This window comes from Nerophis ophidion, linkage group LG01 (genome assembly GCF_033978795.1).
Source record: "Nerophis ophidion isolate RoL-2023_Sa linkage group LG01, RoL_Noph_v1.0, whole genome shotgun sequence".
Classification (NCBI taxonomy): Eukaryota; Metazoa; Chordata; class Actinopteri; order Syngnathiformes; family Syngnathidae; genus Nerophis; species Nerophis ophidion.
In genome coordinates this window covers 54041779-54061954 of record NC_084611.1, presented here as the reverse complement: position 1 = coordinate 54061954, position 20176 = coordinate 54041779, and the positions used below count along the sequence as shown (strand labels likewise).

General features: G+C 40.9%; 1 protein-coding gene across 4 annotated transcripts in view; it reads right to left on the bottom strand.

Moving 5' to 3' along the window:
• The window catches only part of mtus1b (microtubule associated tumor suppressor 1b), a 128135-nt gene that overhangs the window by 10874 nt on the left and 97085 nt on the right, over positions 1–20176 (bottom strand). For all 4 annotated transcript variants that reach the window (XM_061907294.1, XM_061907287.1, XM_061907300.1 and 1 more), the window contains 5 exons: positions 5660–5783; positions 5484–5574; positions 4704–4809; positions 2331–2404; positions 813–911 (listed from right to left, as the gene is read on the bottom strand). In XM_061907294.1, coding sequence (XP_061763278.1) covers positions 813–911; positions 2331–2404; positions 4704–4809; positions 5484–5574; positions 5660–5783 — 494 coding nt within the window. The remainder of the gene's footprint in view (positions 1–812; positions 912–2330; positions 2405–4703; positions 4810–5483; positions 5575–5659; positions 5784–20176) is intronic.

Below are 20176 nucleotides of genomic sequence, written 5' to 3'. Positions count from 1 at the left end.
CTTTATTTCTATATCATAACAAAAAATCATTAAGGTTGTGCTACAGGGAAGCTCTTTTGATAAGTAGAGAGTCTTCACATGGCATGACAAATAGACATGAATGAATAACCTGTTAGCCTATTCATAATACTCAAGCACAATTTTTTGTGGGCAATAATCCCAGAACGGGTGAACGGGTGAATAGTTAGCATTGCAGCAGGTGGGAACACTAATCAATAAACAACTGTCTGGTGTGTATACTCAGCATTCCTAGCAACAAGAAAGTAAACACAGAAATAACAAAAAAAATGTGAAGGAATATTGCCAAAATGTCCTCAATGCGTTGAACCTGATGGTTAGAATTGTTAGAGAAATTTTGACGAAATATGACTTTATGTGTAAAAATGTACCGTTGCTTTTCAGAGGTGGCAAATAAAACAGAAAATAGTACTTCGAATAAATGGCGCATTTTTTCCTCAAAGCACAGCTGGCAGGTGATTGGATTACCCAGCCGGGACTGATCATCCAAACACCTGCAATGCTTATTAGCAGCAGCCGAGACGAGACAAGTCAGTTGGAGTCGGAGTTTGAGCTGGAGGAGCCACACATGCGCACGAGACCATGCCGTAAGCAGAAGAGCAGCCGAAAGAATGAAACATTGATGAAAAAGAGCGCCGACCTGGCGTGTGTGCACACAAAAAAACATTGTTGCACCAGACTACCGGGCTCACGAGAGGATCTTTGTGGTCAGAAGAATCCACAGGAGGCCAACCTCCACACATACTAATACCGGTATACCGTACAACCCTAATTACAGCTAGAACAGTTATTACCAGATTCTTGTCAGTGAGTATCCGCCGCCTCCTGTCCGTCTCGGTTTTTAGCTTCTCATTCAGGGCCTCATTCTCTGCTGACAGCAGATTTACTTTGTCCTGGCCGGAGACAAAAAAAGTGGTCATTAGACACGGTAATCATCCTTAAAAACATTCATATTTTTTTCTTGTTCTATGTGTGAAACAAGTATGAAGTTGGAAAACTACCAAGGACTACCAAGTTGGTTAACTACAAACCCCGTTTCAATATGAGTTGGGAAATTGTGTTACATGTAAACATAAACGGAGTACAATGATTTGCAAATCCTTTCCAACCCATATTCAATTGAATGCACTACAAAGACAACATATTTGATGTTCAAACTCATAAACTTTATTTTTTTTTTTGCAAATAATAATTAACTTAGAATTTCATGGCTGCAACATGTGCCAAAGTAGTTGGGAAAGGGCATGTTCACCACTGTGTCACATTACCTTTGGATGGTTTGCTTCCCCTTTAGTCCGGATGACACGATGTCGAATATTTCCCCCAAAAATTTGAAATGGGGACTCGTCAGACCACAAAACACTTTTCCACTTTGCGTCAGTCTAGCTTCGATGATCTCGGGCCCAGAGAAGCCGGCGGCATTTCTGGATGTTGTTGATAAATGGCTTTCGCTTTGCATAGTAGAGCTTTAACTTGCACTTACAGATGTAGCGACCAACTGTATTTAGTGACAGTGTTTTTCTGAAGTGAGCCCATGTGGTGATATCCTTTAGAGATTTAAGTCGGTTTGTGATACAGTGCCGTCTGAGGTATCGAAGGTCACGGTCATTCAATGTTGGTTAACCGCTTACTTGGAGTGATTTCTCCAGATTCTCTGAAACTTTTGATGATGTTATGGACCGTAGATGTTGAAATCCCAAAATTTCTTGCAATTGCACTTTGAGAAACGTTGTTCTTAAACTGTTTGACTATTTGCTCACGCAGTTGTGGACAAAGGGGTGTACCTCGCCCCATCCTTGTTCGTGAATGACTGAGCATTTCACAGAAGCTGCTTTTATACGCAATCATGGCACCCACCTGTTCCCAATTAGCCTGCACACCTGTGGGATGTTCCAAATAAGTGTTTGATGAGCATTCCTCAACTTTATCGGTATTTATTGCCACCTTTCCCAACTTCTTTGTCACGTGTTGCTGGCATCAAATTCCAAAGTTAATGATTATTTGCACAAAAAAAATAAAGTTTGAGTTTGAACATCAAATATCTTGTCTTTGTAACATATTCAACTGAATACGGGTTGAAAAGGATTTGCAAATCATTGTATTCCGTTTATATTTACATCTAGCACTATTTCCCAACTCATCTAGAAACAAGGTTTGCATTTGAGAATTCATGAGTGAGAAAAACAGCCCAAAAACATCTGCTATGTTTATTTAGTCTGTATTAGATTTTTTGACATGTTTCAATGGTCGAAATCACAAAAAAGCAACCAGACAGTTGTGAACACAAATATGGATTAGTGAAAATGTCTTACAGAAAGAGTAGTTTCTGTTTTCTTTAGTGTTTTCTCCAGGTTCTCCCGGTTGGTTTTCTCAATGTCTTTGAACTCTGAAAAAAGTCACAGAAAAACCAAATTCACACCAACACACTGACCACCATGAATTGATTAACGTGGACCCCGATTCAAACAAGTTGAAAAACGTATTCGGGTGTTACTACTTAGTGGTCAATTGTAAGGAAAATGTACTGTACTGTGCAATCTACTTATAAAAGTTTCAATCAATCAATATATAATCGCATGCAAAATGGACACGGTACCCACCAAAAGTGTCAAAACAAGCGAGGCCTATTTCGTTATTTTTGTTATCAAGAACATCAAACCGTGAAAATGAAATAAAAAATAACACAAATGAAGACCAATTAAAACAATGCTACGGAAATTGCAAAAAAAAAAAAAAGATCTGCAAATAATTTTGGCCTAAACAACTCAAAAAGCAGTGGAAAAAATGTGCGGATTGACGTCCTCACCAAGACGGAACGACCTAGGGCTAAGGTAAAATATTGACTTCAATTGCCAAAATTAATTCAATGATTCATTCTCATTGACCAAAATACAGTGGTGTTATCTGTCAGAATAATTGTTATCCCAAAACTTTGTGTTGCCATGAGTTCCTGGCAAGAGGACAAAAGCTGTCTTTGATCCTACCAAGCAAAACGCTTGTAAAACTCCACTGTGTAGGATGGGAAGCGACATGAAGGTGTTCTGTTTCTTAGATATATTTTAATGCACAGAGAGATTTTGTCGTGACCTGAGATCTACAAAGTGGAGAGGAAACAGAACCGGCCCGAGCTCCAGGAACCTTTTCTTTGAACGGTTTTGTGACCTTTTCCTTGAACTGTTTGTAATCAAAGGCGATGGCTTTTTACGGCCCCCCTCCCTTAGAAACAGCTGTTGCCATGTAATCAGGGAAAGTCCAAATAAAAGAAGAGGCGTACAATCTTTCGTCAGAGCATGGTGACACTGTACAAGGGTTCAGGTGTACGCGTTTCTCCTCATTGAGCCAAATTTAATTGTGTCTCTGTTTAATCCCTTGCTTCGTGTCTTGTTTAATAGATGTCATCAGTGTTCGAACCTGACATTATCTGCAAGTAATACTAACTCGTGATACTTATTCATGACCTTACATAAACTGTATTATTACAAATGTGGTCCCAGTGTTGATCCCTGTGGTACACTACACTATATTTCCAAAAGTATTTGGCCACCTGTCTTGACTCTCAATATGAACTTGAAGTGCCATCCCATTCCTAAACCATATGGTTCAATATGATGTTGGTTCCCTTTTTGCAGCTATTACAGCTTCAACTCTTCTGGGAAGGCTGTCTACAAGGTTGAAGAGTGCGTTTTTAGGAATTTTCCACCGTTCTTCCAAAAGCACATTGGTGAGGTCACACACTGATTGATGTTGGTCGAGAAGGCCTGGGTCTCAGTCTCCATTCTAATTCATCCCAAAGGTGTTCTATCGGGTTGAGGTCAGGACTCTGTGCAGGCAAGTCAAGTTCATCCATGTCTTTACGGACCTTGCTTTGTGCACTGGTGCACAGTCATGTTGGAAGAGGAAGGGGCCCGCTACAAACTGTTCCCACAAGGTTTGGAGCATAGAAATGTCCAAAATGTTTGGTATTCTGGAGCATTCAGAGTTCCTTTCACTAGAACTAAGGGGCAAAGCCCAACTCCTGAAAAACCCCGCACCATAATTCCTCTTCCTCCAAATTTCACACTCGGTACAATGCAGTCAGAAATGTACAGTTCTCCTGGCAACCTCCAAACCAAGACTTGTCCATCAGATTGCCAGATAGAAAAGCGTGATTCATCACTCCAGAGACGGCGTCTCCACTGCTCTGGAGTCCAGTGGCAACGTGCTCTACACAACTGCATCCCACGCTTTGCATTGGACTTGGTGATGTATGGCTTAGATGCAGCTGCTCAGCCATAGAAACCCATTCCATGAAGCTCTCTGCTTGCTTTACGTCGGCTAATTGGAAGGTCACATGAAGTTTGGAGCTCTGTAGCAGCATTCACTGACCCATCTCTGTCAGTTTACATGGCCTACCACTTGGTGGCTGAGTTGCTGTTGTTCCCAAAATCTTCCATTTTCTTATAATAAAGCCGACAGTTGATTTTGGAGTATTTAGGAGCGAGGAAATTTCACGACTGGATTTGGTGCACAGCTGGCATCCATGCCAAAGAAAAACATTTTCAGTACAAAGTAACAATAAATAATCGGCCACACTGGTCCAAGACTTTTGGAGGACGGTGAAACAGAGACTTGAGTGTGCGTGTGCGTGCGTGTGTGTGTGTGTGTGTGTGTGTGTGTGTTGAATAATTTTGCATGGGAGAACACACCTTGCACGGAGGTCTCATGCTGTTGTTTGATCGACTCTATTGTTTGACTATGTCTTGTTTCCTGGGTCTTCCTCTCAGCTTCATGTCTGGTCCTCAGCTCTTCCACCTAAAAGGTGGAGACAAAGTTGATGTGAGTTGTGCATGTGTGTGTGTGTGTGTGTGTGTGTGTGTGTGTGTGTGTGTGTGTGGTGTGTGTGTGTGTGTGTGTGTGTGTGTGTGTGTGTGTGTGTGTTCTTGTATTTCTCCCCTTCTTGAGACATCAACGAGGAAAAGTAGCTTCCATATGAGGAGGTGTGAACAAGTTAGGACATAAAAAATGGCCCCAATACGGAAAACCATTGCATCTAATAGAGAATGTCTCATTTGCACACCTGGTGGTGAAATCTATCAAATTTAGGGTGGACCCCAAAAACATTGACTGTCAACATATGAAATAACAAGTGTGTAAAAAATATGAAGTGCTCCCCCTCTGTTCAACATATGTAATAACAAATGCGTGTAAGAAATTAAAATGCAGCCCCTATGGCCAAAACTAATTTTAATAAATATGAATAAAGAGACATGCTGTAATAACTTGAAGTAAATAAGGAATAATAAAAACCAATTACAAACTAAAAATAAAAAAAAATGTATATAAAATTAATAATAAAATAATATGTAATAATAATTGGGAACATTGCTACTTACTTCCATACATTGTCAATGAGCAGTTTAAAAGTTATGGTTTTGAGATGAAAACCGAGGTGAGAATTTGGCTGAAGGGCTTGATTGAGTTCTAACCTGTTGCTCCATCAACATGCGGTATTTGTCGGCCTCCTCCTGGTACGTTTTATGGACCTTGTCCCACTCCGTTTGGTAAAAACTCCTCAATCTGACACACAACAAACAGGACAGAATTAGAACCAAATCTTGCATTTTAAGCTTTCTGTCGGTGGAAGTGGACGCTGGCACCACACCTGTCCTCCAGTTGCACCAGTTCTTCCTTGTGACTCTGGTCGAGCTCCTTCAAGGCCTCCTCCAAATTGACGCGCACCTCTTCCTTCTCCTTGTGCAAACGCTCACAGCACTGAGACGATGCCACTGCACAGAAACAAAGTATGCGTTAGTGGTATGTACTAAGTAACACAGATACATGTCTCATTCCTCAAAGAGGCTTACAGTATTTTATCATAGAGCAGACCAGCACTAATGAGCTCAGTCAATCTTAGCCGTCATTTGAGGGATCGAGATAAAAGATGCAAGACACATTAATCAACGTATATTACGGATAGTCTAGCAGGCTTTTATTGCCGTACAAGATAGAGTGGAAATGCATGGTTGTCTACAACCACGATTTTGTTTCATCTGACCACAGAACTTTCCTCCAGAAGGTCCATGTGATGTTAGGTGAAACCAAAAATTGAGCTGTTTGGCTACAATACCCAGCAATATGTTTGGAGGAGAAAATGTGAGGCATTTAATCTCAGGAACACCTTCCCTACCGTCACGCATGGTGGTGGTAGTATTATGCTCTGGGCCTGTTTTGCTGCCAATGGAATCGGTGCTTAACAGAGAGTAAATGGGACAATGAAAAAGGAGGATTACCTCCAAATTCTTCAGGACAACCTAAAATCATCAGCTCGTAGGTTGGGTCTTGGGCGCAGTTGGGTGTTCCAACAGGACAATGACCCCAAACACACGTCAAAAGTGGTAAAGCAAACCTGAGCAATTGGTGATTTAACCCCCAATTCCAACCCTTGATGATGAGTGCCGAGCACGGAGGTAATGGCTCCCATTTTTATAGTCTTTGGTATGACCTCACAGCCTACCGATCCCAGGGCGGACACTTTAACCACTAGGCCACTGAGTCTTAATAGCTGTTAGTTCTTAGATAACTCAGAATTAATCACAATAATCGCAGATAAATAGAATTTTTCGTCAATGATAAGTTTACCCCAGACCAGGCTTGGGCAATTATTTTGACTTATTATTTAGATAAAAAACTGTGTCTGTATCTGATTTTTAGGAACACTAATACAAAACCTCACAATAATGTCTGATTGAATGTTAAAAAGGTTATGACAGACCACCTTAAAAATGTAATGTAATTTTACATTTTTCTATGAAGGATAAAACACTGAAAATTTACAAAATAAGAACGTCACACCCCCTTTCGATCGACACATTTTACAATCAAGTGAAACTCAACAAAAATGCAACAAACAGTGAAATATGAACACGAACATAACATAACATAAACCCACCTACAATCTGATATATCTGATACATCAATAAGCTTTAGAACTTTGTTGTGAAAAGCTCCTTCTGCGTCTGTGGAAACGCTCCCGCCCACACTGCTTGGTGCCTCGTCTGAGCTGCTCTGACTTACATTACCATAGTAACTAATTAGATGACCATAGTAACTAATTAGATTATCATAGTAACTAATGAGGTGACCATAGTAACTAGTATAACTGTTACGGCGCACGCGCAGTCTGCATCTACCTCCTCTGCAGGAACACCCGGTGGATCCGCTGACAGCGTGTTCGGACACTCCCCTGCTCGCGCTGGGAGCAGCACGCCCACGCAGCTACAAGCCTGCAGATGATCAGGCAATGTGGACACCTGTGACTGATGAGGGCGAGCTGAATAAAGGACCAGTGGACCCAAGGATCGGCGCAGGAACTTAGTTCTCTAATGGTGTACCCAGTGTTTTCCTTCCGTTGCCCTGGATCTTGACTGCCTCCCTCGTTCCTCGACTCCTCTCTCGCCCCTGATCACCTGCCTGCTCCTAGACTTCCTCGTATCTCGTTCAGCACTTTGGTAACACACACTTCAGTTAAATTCTACACATAGTCTTACACCATACACACTCTTGAGTTTTGTCACACTTCATTTCCCTAATTTAGTAGTTAGTATTGTTTATTATTCTTATTATATATATTGACTATACATACAATAAACTATTGAACATTACCAACCTCTGGTGTCTGTTTGCCGTCACCTCCCCTTAGTCAACACATAACAATATCATCCATAAGCGCAGATTCCAACCATTGAAATACTTTGTATAGTTCAAGACTTACGGTCGTTAGAAAACATCACTGCACATCATAATGGCAGCTACACTTTCCATCTTAAAGATCTAAAAAAAATATTTGGGAATGTCCGGCCGGCCAGATTGAAAAGCTCAACAGGCCGTATGTGGCCCCTGGGCCTTAATTTGCCTAGCTCTGCTCCAGAAGGTTTTATCTTTGTCCATGTCAGATGAAACAAGCAACATTGAGCTGTTTGGCCACAATACCCAGCAATATGTTTGGAAGAGAAAAGTTGATACACATGCACTAACCCCTGTTCCAAATGCACGAAAGGCTAGCGTGGGGGCTAGCATACAAAGAGAAATCAAAACTAACCGTCATTACCTGTTGTGTGTAGCAAACTAGACAGGCTGTGGTGAGCAACGTGAACACATAGCACTCTGATTAGTGCCTTGCAGCAGGTGAGCATCCCAGACACTAATCGGAGGCCGATGCAACCATGGTAAATGAACACAAACCCAGGGGTGCACAAAACAGGAACTGAGGGAGTCCAAAACCAAACAGAACATGATAATTGAATGTGTCTCTGGCAGCACATGGCAGTACATGGAGTAATTTAAGAATGCTGCTCAAACACAAGAGGTATATTACTCTGTTCTTTTATCAAACTAATAAGCATTTTCTTACATTAGAGCATGTTATTTCTGTCTCCAAATAGTTCTGTGTTTACAAAATACGCCCTGTTTATCATGAATGGAGGAACAATCATCCATCCATCCATCTTCTTCCCCAGCCACTTGGTCCAGCTCCTCTCGGGGGATCCCGAGGCGTTCCCAGGTCCAGCCGACAGACATAGTCTTCTCAATGTGTCCTGGGTCTTCCCTTTGGCCACCTACCGGTCAGACGTTCCCGAAACACCTCCCTACGGAGGCGTTCGGGTGGCATCCTGACCAGATCCCCTAACCACCACATCTGGCTCCTCTCGATGTGGAGGAGCAGCGGCTTTACTTTGAGCTCCCCCGAGATGGCAGAGCTTCTTACCCTATCTCTAAGGTACCCATGATCTTGTCCTTTCGGTCACAACACAAAGCTCATGACCATAGGTGAGGATGGGAATGTAGATCGACCGGTAAATTGAGAGCTTAGCCTTCCAGCTCAGCTCCTTCTTCACCACAACGGATCGTTACTGTCAGGCTTGCCACTGACAGTTTGTTTGTGTTTTCGTTTCTCCTCTGTGTGTTTAGTATTTCCTGTCCTTAGTTCCTGTCTAGTGCTCTTATTTTGTCAGCTTCCTGTCTTGTTCCCTGAGTGGTGTGTTCCTCCTCAGTTGCGGATGATTGGCACCTGGCCACACCTGTTGCCAATCAGCCCGCTCCTATTTGTACCAGCTTTGTCTTGTGTCATTTGCGGGATCATTGTAGTGTTGTTGCCACATGTCGCTTTTTTCGTTGCTATCGTGTCATGTCGTTCTGTTACAGCTACTACCTGTCGTGCTACATTTTGTCCTGGCCGTCGTAGCGGTAAGCTGTTTCTGTTAGCAATTAGCTGTTTCCAGTTTTTCCTGTTTGCTACCCGCTAGCTTCCACGCTAGGCCCTTTTTTGTTTCTTGCTAGCTTCTATGCTAAAGACCCTTAGTTTTTTATCCGCCTCGTGCGCGCTTTGTGTTAGTACCCTTTTGTTTGATTTTGTCTTAGTATCTTTATTAAATCATGTTTGCTCACTCCATGCCTGCCTCCATCTCTGCATCTTGGGGTTCGACACCAAATATCCCTGACAGAATTATCCAGCCAAATACGAACCCCGCAGAGTTGTCCATGGCGGAGAGGCTTAATTTAGCGCTCGAATTAATTACGGCGCCATCATCTTCAGTTGGTCTGCAACAGACGGCGCTACCATTCGGTGGGCTGGTAGGTGCCACCGTCATCTCCGGTGGGCCGGCAGACGCCACCATCACCTCTGGTGGGTCTGCAACGTACGGCGCCATCATCTCCTGTGGGTCTGCAACCTATGGCGCCACCATGCACTCCGATGGGCCAGCAGACTCCACCACGCACTCCGGTGGGCCAGCAGTAGGGGGCGCCACCACCACGCACTCCGGTGGGCCAGAAGCAGGGGGCGCCACCACCACGCACTCCGGTGGGCCAGCAGCAGGGGGCGCCACCACCATCCTCTCCGGTGGGCCAGCAGCAGGGGGCGCCACCACCATCCTGTCCGGTGGGCCAGCAGCAGGGGGCGCCACCACCATCCTGTCCGGTGAGCAAGCAGAGGGCACCAACATACACCTGTCGGCCACAAAGGTGGTCGTTTCATGGGTGACCGCCTCACAAATTGCAGCGGCGTTCCATTCGCCGTTGCCACTTGACTCTTCCCCGCTGGGTGCGGGGACACTTGGCCTGGCGGCCCACCACCTTGTCCTCCCTCCACCCTCCCTTGACTTTGGACTGTTTTTCTTTTAGGGGTGGTTCGTACAACGTCTGGTATCCGTTATGGGAGGGAGGGCTACTTTTGTTTACGTTTTCGTTTCTCCTCTGTGTTTTTAGTATTTCCTGTCCTTAGTTCCTTTCTAGTGCTCTTATTTTGTCAGCTTCCTGTCTTGTTCCCTGAGTGGTATGTTCCTCCTCAGCTGCGGCTGATTGGCACCTAGCCACACCCGTTACCAATCAGCCCGCTCCTATTTGTACCAGCTTTGTCTTGTGTCAGTTGCGGGATCATTGTATTGTCGTTACCACATGTCGCTTTTGTCGGGGCTATCGTGTCATGTCGTTTTGTTACAGCTACTACCTGTCGTGCTACATTTTGTCCTGGTCGTCGTAGGGTAAGCCGTTTCTGTTAGCAATTAGCTGTTTCCAGTTTTTCCTGTTTGCTACCCGCTAGCTTCCACGCTAGGCTCTTTTTTGTTTCTTTGATTGATTGATTGATTGATACTTTTATTAGTAGATTGCACAGTACAGTACATATTCTGTACAATTGACCACTTGCTAGCTTCTATGCTAAAGACCCTTAGTTTGTTATCCGCCTCGTGCGCGCTTTGTGTTGGTACCCTTTTATTTGATTTTGTCTTAGTATTTTTATTAAATCATGTTTGCTCACTCGATGCCTGCCTCCATCTCTGCATCTTGGGGTTTGACACCAAATAACCCTGACAGTTACAGGGTCCGCATTACTGAAGACGCCACACCGATCCGCCTGTCCACCTCACGATCCGCTCTTCCCTCACTCGTGAACAAGACTTCTAGGTACTTGAACTCCTCCACTTGGGGCAAGATCTCCTCCCCAACCCGGAGATGGCACTCCACCCTTTTCCGGGCGAGAACCATGGATTCGGACTTGGAGATGCTGATTTTCATTCCAGTCGCTTCAAAGTCGGCTGCAAACCCATCCAGTGAGACCAGAAGATCCTGGCCAGATGAAGCCATCAGGACCACATCATCTGCAAAAAGCAAAGACCTACTCCCGCGACCACCAAACCGGATACCCTCAACGCCCTGACTGCACCTAAAAATTCTGTCCATAAAAGTTAGGAACAGAATCGGTGACAAAAGGCAGCCTTGGCGGAGTCCAGCCCTCACTGGAAATGGGACCAATCTCTGACACTGATCATACAGGGAGCGGACCGCCACAATAAGACAGTCCGATACTCCATACTCCCTGAGCAATCCCCACAGGACTTCCCAGGGGACACGGTCGAATGCATTCTCCAAGTCCACAAAGCACATGTAGACTTGTTGGGCAAACGCCAATGCACCCTCAAGGACCCTGCCGAGAGTATAGAGCTGGTCCACAGTTCCGCGACCAGGACAAAAACCACACTGTTCCTTCTGAATCCGAGGTTCGACTATCCGGCGTAGCCTCCTCTCCAGTACACCTGAATAGACCTTACCGGAAAGGCTGAGGAGTGTGATCCCACGATAGTTGGAACACACCCTCCGGTTCCCCTTCTTAAAGAGAGGAACAACCACCCCGGTCTGCCAATCCAGAGGCACCGCCCCCGATGTCCACGCGATGTTGCAGAGTTTTGTCAACCAAAACAACAATCACATAATTTCAATTATAACTTATTATTACACACACTGTGCACATGGACGTGTGCGCCTCAAAATACTAAACTAAAGAGGAGTGAAAGTACGACGCTCACATGGATGTGTCCGGGTATGACAAATGACAGATACAACTGTAAGAAACAACAGGTTTGATCTGTGAGCACACCACATTCCAGTTCAATGACTTCCATGGCGAACGGGTATTCCAGCCCTACAACGATATTTGTCGTCATTCATGAAGTAGAACTCATTCCTTTCGTGACTACTCGAACTTTCATAAGCACATAAGTGGCTACCTCATTTTACCTGTTTGAACTGATAATTATGACTGACTTACAGATTTCGCACACGCACAGGCTATGCAACAGCATGTACAGTCCTGGTCAAAAGTTAACATACACTTGTGAAGAACATAATGTCATAACTGTTTTGAGTTTCTAATCATTTCTACAATTTTTTTGTGTTTCATCTGACAAAGATAAGACCTTCTGGAGGAAAGTTCTGTGGTCAGATGAAACAAAAACTGAGCTGTTTGGCCACAATACCCAGCTATATGTTTGGAAGAGAAAAGTTGACGCCTTTAATCCCAGGAACACAATGCCTACCGCCAAGCGTGGTGGTGGTAGTGTAATGCTCTGGGCCTGCACTAAGGCGTTTTTGGTAGCCATCCACAAGCTTCTGGTTGAAGCTTTTAAGTCCCATCTTAAAACTAATTTGTGTACTCAAGACCCCCCTTTTACACCAGTTGATCTCCCGTTTCTTTTCTGCTCTGCCCCCCTCTCCTTCGTGGAGGGCGAGGGGGCACAGGTTCGGTGGCCACGGATGATGCGTTGGCTTCAAAGTCGGGACCCGGGGTGGACCGCTCGTCTGTGCATCGGTTGGGGATGTCTCTGCACTGCTGACCCGTTTCCACTCGGGATTGTCTGCTGCTGGCCCCACTATGGACTGGACTCTCACTATCATGTTAGATCCACTATGGACTGGACTCTCACTATTATGTTAGATTCACTATGGACTGGACGCTCACACTATTATACTAGAGCCACTCTGGACTGGAGTCTCGCACTATTGTTGGATCCACTGTGAACTGGACTCTCACTATTATGTTAGATCCACTATGGACTGGACTCTCATTATTATGTTAGATCCACTATGGACTGGACTCTCACACTATTATGTTAGATCCACTATGGACTGGACTCTCACACTATTATGTTAGTTCCACTATGGCTGGACTCTCACACTATTAACTAGATCCACTACGGACTGGACTTTCACACTAATATGTTAGATCCACTATGGACTGGACTCTCATTATTATGTTAGATCCACTATGGACTGGACTCTCAGACTATTGTTAGATCCACTGCTGACTACTGCTGACCTGTCTCCGCTCAGGATGGTCTCCTGCTGGCCCCACTATGGACTGGAGTCTCACTATTATGTTAGATCCACTATAGACTGGACTCTCACTATTATGTTAGATCCACTATGGACTGGACTCTCACACTATTAACTAGATCGACTATGGACTGGACTCTCAGACTACTATGTTAGTTCCACTATGGACTGGACTCTCACACTATTAACTAGATCCACCACGTACTGGACTCTCATACTATTATGTTAGATCCACTATGGACTTATGCACTGGACTCTCATTATTATGTTAGATCCATATTGGACTGGACTCTCACACTATTAACTAGATCCACTATGGACTGGACTCTCACACTATTATGTTGGATCCACTATGGCCTGGACTCTCACAATATTATGCTAGATCCACTCAACGTCCATTGCACTGGTCACCCGGTCGACCACACCGGCGGTCCCCTCCAAGGTTTCTCATTGTCACATTGGGTTGAGTTTTTCCATGCCCTGATGTGGGATCTGAGCCGAGGATGTCTTTGTGGCTTGTGCAGCCCTTAGAGACACTTGTGATTTAGGGCTATAAACTCTAAGTAAACATTGATTGATTGATTGATTTGGGGTAATTTCACAAATATTCCGCCAGAAAAGGCCAAAGTAAAATAAACCACGTAGAAGGAAAGAAGCGGCAAATATTCAAAACAGTCATGACACGACACGTTGACGAAACTGTAACAAGTCACAGGAAAACTATTAAAGCGCAGAATGGAATAGGACAGGTTGTTCCTGTTAAAACAGACATAAGCTTTCAAGGTTTTACTGACAGTTTAGTCACCATGTGTGTGTGTGTGTGTGTGTGTGTGTGTGTGTGTGTGTGTGTGTCTGTGTGTGTGTGTGTGTGTTCTTGTATTTCTACCCTTATTGAGACATCAACAGGGAAAAGTACTGTCCATATGAGGACCAGTGAACAAGTTAGGACCGAACTCATGGTCCCTATACGGAAAAACCATTGCATCTAATAGAGAATGTCTCATTTGCACACCTGGTGGTGAAATCTATCAAAATGAAGGTGGTTTTAAAAATGAGGGAGATTTCAATTTGACTGTGTGTCGGTTTTAAAAGTGCTCCCCCTCTGGTCAACATATGAAATAATAAGTGTGTGTAAGAATGAGAAGTGGGGCTTCACGGTGGCAGAGGGGTTAGTGCGTCTGCCTCACAATACGAAGGTCCTGCAGTCCTGGGTTCAAATCCAGGCTCGGGATCTTTCTGTGTGGACTTTGCATGTCCTCCCCGTGAATGCGTGGGGTTCCCCCCGGGTACTCCGGCTTCCTCCCACCTCCAAAGACATGCACCTGGGGATAGGTTGATTGGCAACACTAAATTGGCCCTAGTGTGTGAATGTGAGTGTGAATGTTGTCTGTCTATCTGTGTTGGCCCTGCGATGAGGTTGCGACTTGTCCAGGGTGTACACCGCCTTCCACCCGATTGTAGCTGAGATAGGCGCCAGCGCCCCCCGCGACCCCAAAAGGAAAAAAGCGGTAGAAAATGGATGGATGGAAGAATGAGAAGTGCTCTCCGTCTGGTCAACATACAGTAGGTAATAACAAGTGTGTGTAAGAAATTGAAATGCAGACTCTTTGGTCAAAATTAATTAAAAAAATACAAATGAATATGTATATAGAGACATACTGAAATAACTTGAAGTAAATAATGAAGAATAAAAACCAATTAAAAACGAAAACAAATTTACTAAAAGCTTACCTTTTTCTCAGACTGTGTTGATTTTTTTCTTATAACATTTTGAACAATTTCCCATATTCTTTCTGTTTCTGTAATATTTAAATATTTTCTCGTAAATTTACAACATTTTATTATGTAAAATTATTACTTTTTAATGCAAAATTGTGTAATTTGTCATAAAAAAATTCTAAATTTAGCACAATGTTGCCAATTTTTGGGGAGATTGTTCTTGTAAAACAGTGACATTTTTGGAGTAAAATTATGACTATTGTCATCAAGGAAAATTCAGATTATTATAACATTTTAAAGTTTTCTTATAAAATTGTGACTTTTGTCGAGTAAAATTACGACTCTTTTCATAAAATTGCCAAAATGTTTCAGCTTTTCTTGTAAAATTGCAACAATATTGAGTTAAATTCAATTTTCTCTTAAAACTATCATATTTTACAATGTAAAATTCTCACTTTTTAATGCAAAATGGTGACATTTGCCATTAAACATTCTGACTTTTATCACAATGTTGCCAATTTTTTTGTTGTTCCTGTTGGAGTAAAATTAATACTTTTGTCATCAATTTGCCAAGTAAAATTCTGATCATTATTATACAATTGTAAACTTTTCTTATAAAATTGTGACTTTTGTCGTGTAAAATGATGACTCTTTTCACAAAATTGCCAAAATGTTTCAGCTTTTCTTGCAAAATTGCAACTGTTATTGAATAAAATTTTGCGATGAGGTGTCGACTTGTCCAGGGTGTACCCCGCCTCCCGCCCGATTGTAGTTGAGATAGGCTCACGCGCTCTCCGCGGCCCCAAAGGGAATAATCGGTAAAAAATGGATGGATGGATAGATTGAGTAAAATAAAATTTTCTCATAAAATTATCCCATTTTATTATGTAAAATTCTGACTTTTTAATGCAAAATGGTGACATTTGTCATATAAGAATCTGACTTTTATCACAATGTTGCCAAATTTTTTGTTCTCGTAAAACGGTGACATTTTTGGAGTAAAATTATCACTTTTGTCATCATTTTGCCATGTACAATTCAGATCATTACTATAACATTTTAAAGTTTTCTTATAGAATTGTGACTTTTGTCGATTAAAATTAGGACTCTTTTCATAAAATTACCAAAATGTTTCAGCTTTTCTTGTAAAATTGCAACTGTTATTAAGTAAAATTACATTTTCTCGTAAAATTCTCACATTTTATTATGTAAAATTATTACTTTTAATCCAAAATGGTGAAATTTGTCACAAAAGAATCTGACTTTTATCGCAATGTTGCCAAATTTTTTGTTCTCGTAAAGCGGTGACATTTTTGGAGTAAAATGATCACTTTTGTCATCATTTTGCCATGTACAATTCAGATCCTTACTATAACATTTTAAAGTTTTCTTATAGAATTGTGACTTTTGTTGATTAAAATTAAGACTCTTTTCTTAAAATTGCCAAAATGTTTCAGCTTTTCTTGTAAAATTGCAACTGTTATTAAGTAAAATTTAATTTTCTCGTAAAATTATCACATTTTATTATGTAAAATTATTACTTTTTAATGCAAAATGGTGACATTTGTCATAAAAAAATATGACATTTATCACAATATTGCAGATTTTTTGGTTGTTCTTGTAAAACGGTGACATTTTTGGAGTAAAATTATGACTTTTGTCATCATTTAGCCAAGTAAAGTTCTGATCATTATTACAACATTTTAGTTTTCTTATAAAATTGTGACTTTTGTCGAGTAAAATTACGACTCTTTCCTTAAAACTGCCAAAATGTTTTAGCTTTTCTTGTAAAACTGCAACTGTTATTGAGTAAAATAAAATTTTCTCGTAAAAAGATCACATTTTATTATGTAAAATTATTACTTTTTAATGCAAAATGGTGACATTTGACATAAAAAATCAGACTTTTATCACAATGTGTTGCCATTTTTTGGGATGTTCTTGTAAAACGGTAACATTTTTTAAATGCAATTATGACTTTTTCTCATAATTTTGCCGAGTAAAAGTCTGATTATTGTTATAATATTTTAAAGTTTTCTTCTAAAATTGTGACTTTTGTCGAGTAAAATTATGACTCTTTTCACAAATTTGCCAAAATGTTTCAGAATTTTTTGTAAAATTGCAACTGTTATTGAGTAAAATTTTATTTTCTCTTATAATTAACACACTTTATTATGTCAAATTATTACTTTTTAATGCAAAATGGTGACATTTGTCATAAAAATAATCAGACTTTTATCACAATATGGCCAATTTTTTGGGTTGTTCTTGTAAAACGGTGAGATTTTTGGAGTAGAATTATGACTTTTGTTATCATTTTGCCTAGTAAAATTCTGATCATTATTTGAACATTTTACAGTTTTCTTTTAAAATTGTGACTCTTGTCGAGTAAAATTAGGACTCTTTTCATAAAATTGCCAAACATTTTTAGCTTTTCTTGTAAAATTGCAACTGTTATTGAGTAAAATTCAATTTTCTCGTAAAAATATCACATTTTATGATGTAAAATTATTACTTTTTAATGCAAAATGGTGACACTTGTCATAAAAAATTCTGACTTCTATAGCAATGTTGCAATTTTTTTGTTGTTCTTGTAAAACGGTGAACTTTTGGAGTAAAATTATGACTTGTCATCATTTTGCCAAGTAAAATTCTGATTATTATGATAAAATTTTTAAGTTTTCTTATAAAATTGTGACTTTTTTCGAGTAAAATTATGACACTTTTCATAAAATCGCCAAAATGTTTCAGCTTTTCTTGTTAAAATTGCAACTGTTGAGTAAAATTCCAACTTTTATCATAATATTGCACAAATGTCTCGTTTTTCTCGTAAAATTTTGACTTGCGTTGAGTAAAATTACGACTTTGATTTTTAGTTTTTCTTGTGAAATTGTGACCTTTTTCTGGTGAAATTCCGACTAATTTTTCACAACAAGCTTTTTTCATATTTACATAGTATGTACATATTATTAATGTTGTAATTATAAATCTTTATATATCTATAAAGGGTGGTCCTAAAGAGGTAGGCATTTTTCAGAAGGTCTGAAGAAGGTATGAAATACAAGAAAGTGTGTGTGTGTGTGTGTGTGAGTGTGTGTGTGTGTGTGTGTGTGTGTGTGTGTGTGCGTGTGTCTATACGGTGCAAACATTCCTCAGTGCGGTGTGTAAAAGATGAGCCAAAGGTCAAACACGCAGTAAAAGAAAGATTATTGTCAGTGGATGCAGAGAAAGTGAGAAATGACACAGGTGTTCTTTAGGAGTAAATAATAGGTTAAGTGTTTGCTTTGCTCATTTATGTGTGTACTATTGCATGTGCTAACTGGCACACATTGATAATAATAAAATGCACATATACATACATACAGTACACTGGTGTCTTTGTACATTTTGCAGTATTAGTGTAGCCTTCACACATTCTTTCTAGTACATACAATTCCTGTTTACAGTCGGCCCTCACCTTACTTTTTTTACTATCATAATTTTGTATTTTTTATTTTATTGTTTACATTCTGTTTTTTGTGTAAAGCAAATTTTAAGTACATCAGTCCTAAATTAAGTCTTAAAGGCGTCATGTTATGCTGTTAAATCAACATTTAATACACTTCTTTATGGTCTACATCAGGGGCGCTCACGCTTTTTCTGCAGGTGAGCTACTTTTCAATTGACCAAGTCGAGGAGATCTACCTCATTCCTATTTATAATTTATATTGATTTATTTATGAAAGAGACATTTTTGTTAACAAGTTAATGGTGTTTAATGATAATACAAGCATGTTTAACACACATAGATTCCTTTCTTTCATGAAGACAAGAATATAAGTTGGTGTATTTGATTCTGATGACTTGCATTGATTGGAATTAGACAGTGGTGCTGATAACGTCCTCATTTTCAAATGGAGGAAAAAGAAAGTCTTCCTTTCTGTCCAATACCACATGAAAGTGGTTGGATTTGGCATCTCATTTGTCCAACTTGCATACTCGTTTTTAAACACTTTGTTATGAGAGTAGCATATGTGTGTGGCCCTTTAATGTCTGGCAGCAGGTGAGTGACGTCAGTGAGTGTGCGGGTGGGCAAGCAAGTGAGAAAGCGGTCGCTGAGGGCGGGGGAGAAATACATTGGCATCAAACTCCGTAGCTTGCTAGCTTGTGCACACTAGCTTTCTGAGACCCTTATTTTGTTAGCACAGGCAGGATGAAACAGGTCTTTTATGGTGAAGACAGGAACTGTGCAGTCGGTCTTTAGAGTTTTGACAGTAGGTACGGAGTCTCTAGAAATAAAATGTGTTTCTCTGCGTCCGCCCTGTTAGTGATTTTTTTCTTAAATATGAGCTTGCAGCAGCCAGCGTCATCTCACAAGATCCTCGGGTGCCGAGAATGTCAAACAACTGACGAAAGTGAAGTCTTGGTATGATTGATGATTGCTCATTTTTATGTATATTTTTTAATGCCTGGCTTGAGATCGACTGACACACCCTCCGAGATCGACGTAACGCCCACCACTGGTCTACATCAAGGGTGTCAAACGTATGGCCCAAAGGCCCGATCAAGCCCCCGAACAAAGTTTTATCCGGCTTGCGGGATGAGTTAGCTAATTGTAAAAATTCACCTGAAATTTTTGAATGAAAAAAACTGCTGTTCCAAATGTGTTCACTGGATGTCGCAATAGCAATTATTTGTATCTTTATAGATGATATGTACAAAATGAAGCACATGTTAGTACATCAGTCGAGGAAAATGATCAAACTACAAAAATAACACTTTAATTTTATTATGATGTATATTTGTTTATCTTAATAGATTGAAAATCAACACCGAAGAGTTGACTGATGAACATTATCACATAATTTATTTAGAAAAAACAAGGTTTTATCCGGCCCGCGGGATGACTTTGCTAATTCTAAAAATTAACCTGAAATTTTTAAATGAAAAAAACTGCTGTTCTAAATGTGTCTGCTGGATGTCGCAATAGGAATTCTTTGTATTTTTATCTATATGTGTTGCGATCCGTGACTCAGATCTTCACATGTTTATTTTTCCATCTTTGTTTCATTCTCTTCTGACCCACTTACTTCCTGTTTAGTCCGTTACCATGGTTACACATTGATTTCACCTGCTCCTCGTTTTCTACACACACCTGGTTCTCCTTGATTTCTCCCTATATAAGCTTTCCTCTTTTCTTTGTTCAGTCTGGGTCCACAAATTTGCCTTCTAGCAACAGTATTGACTGACTTCATGAAAGTATATTCTCGCAAGCTTTTCACGCTAAATCTTTATTCCAGCTCTCACGCTGATGAAT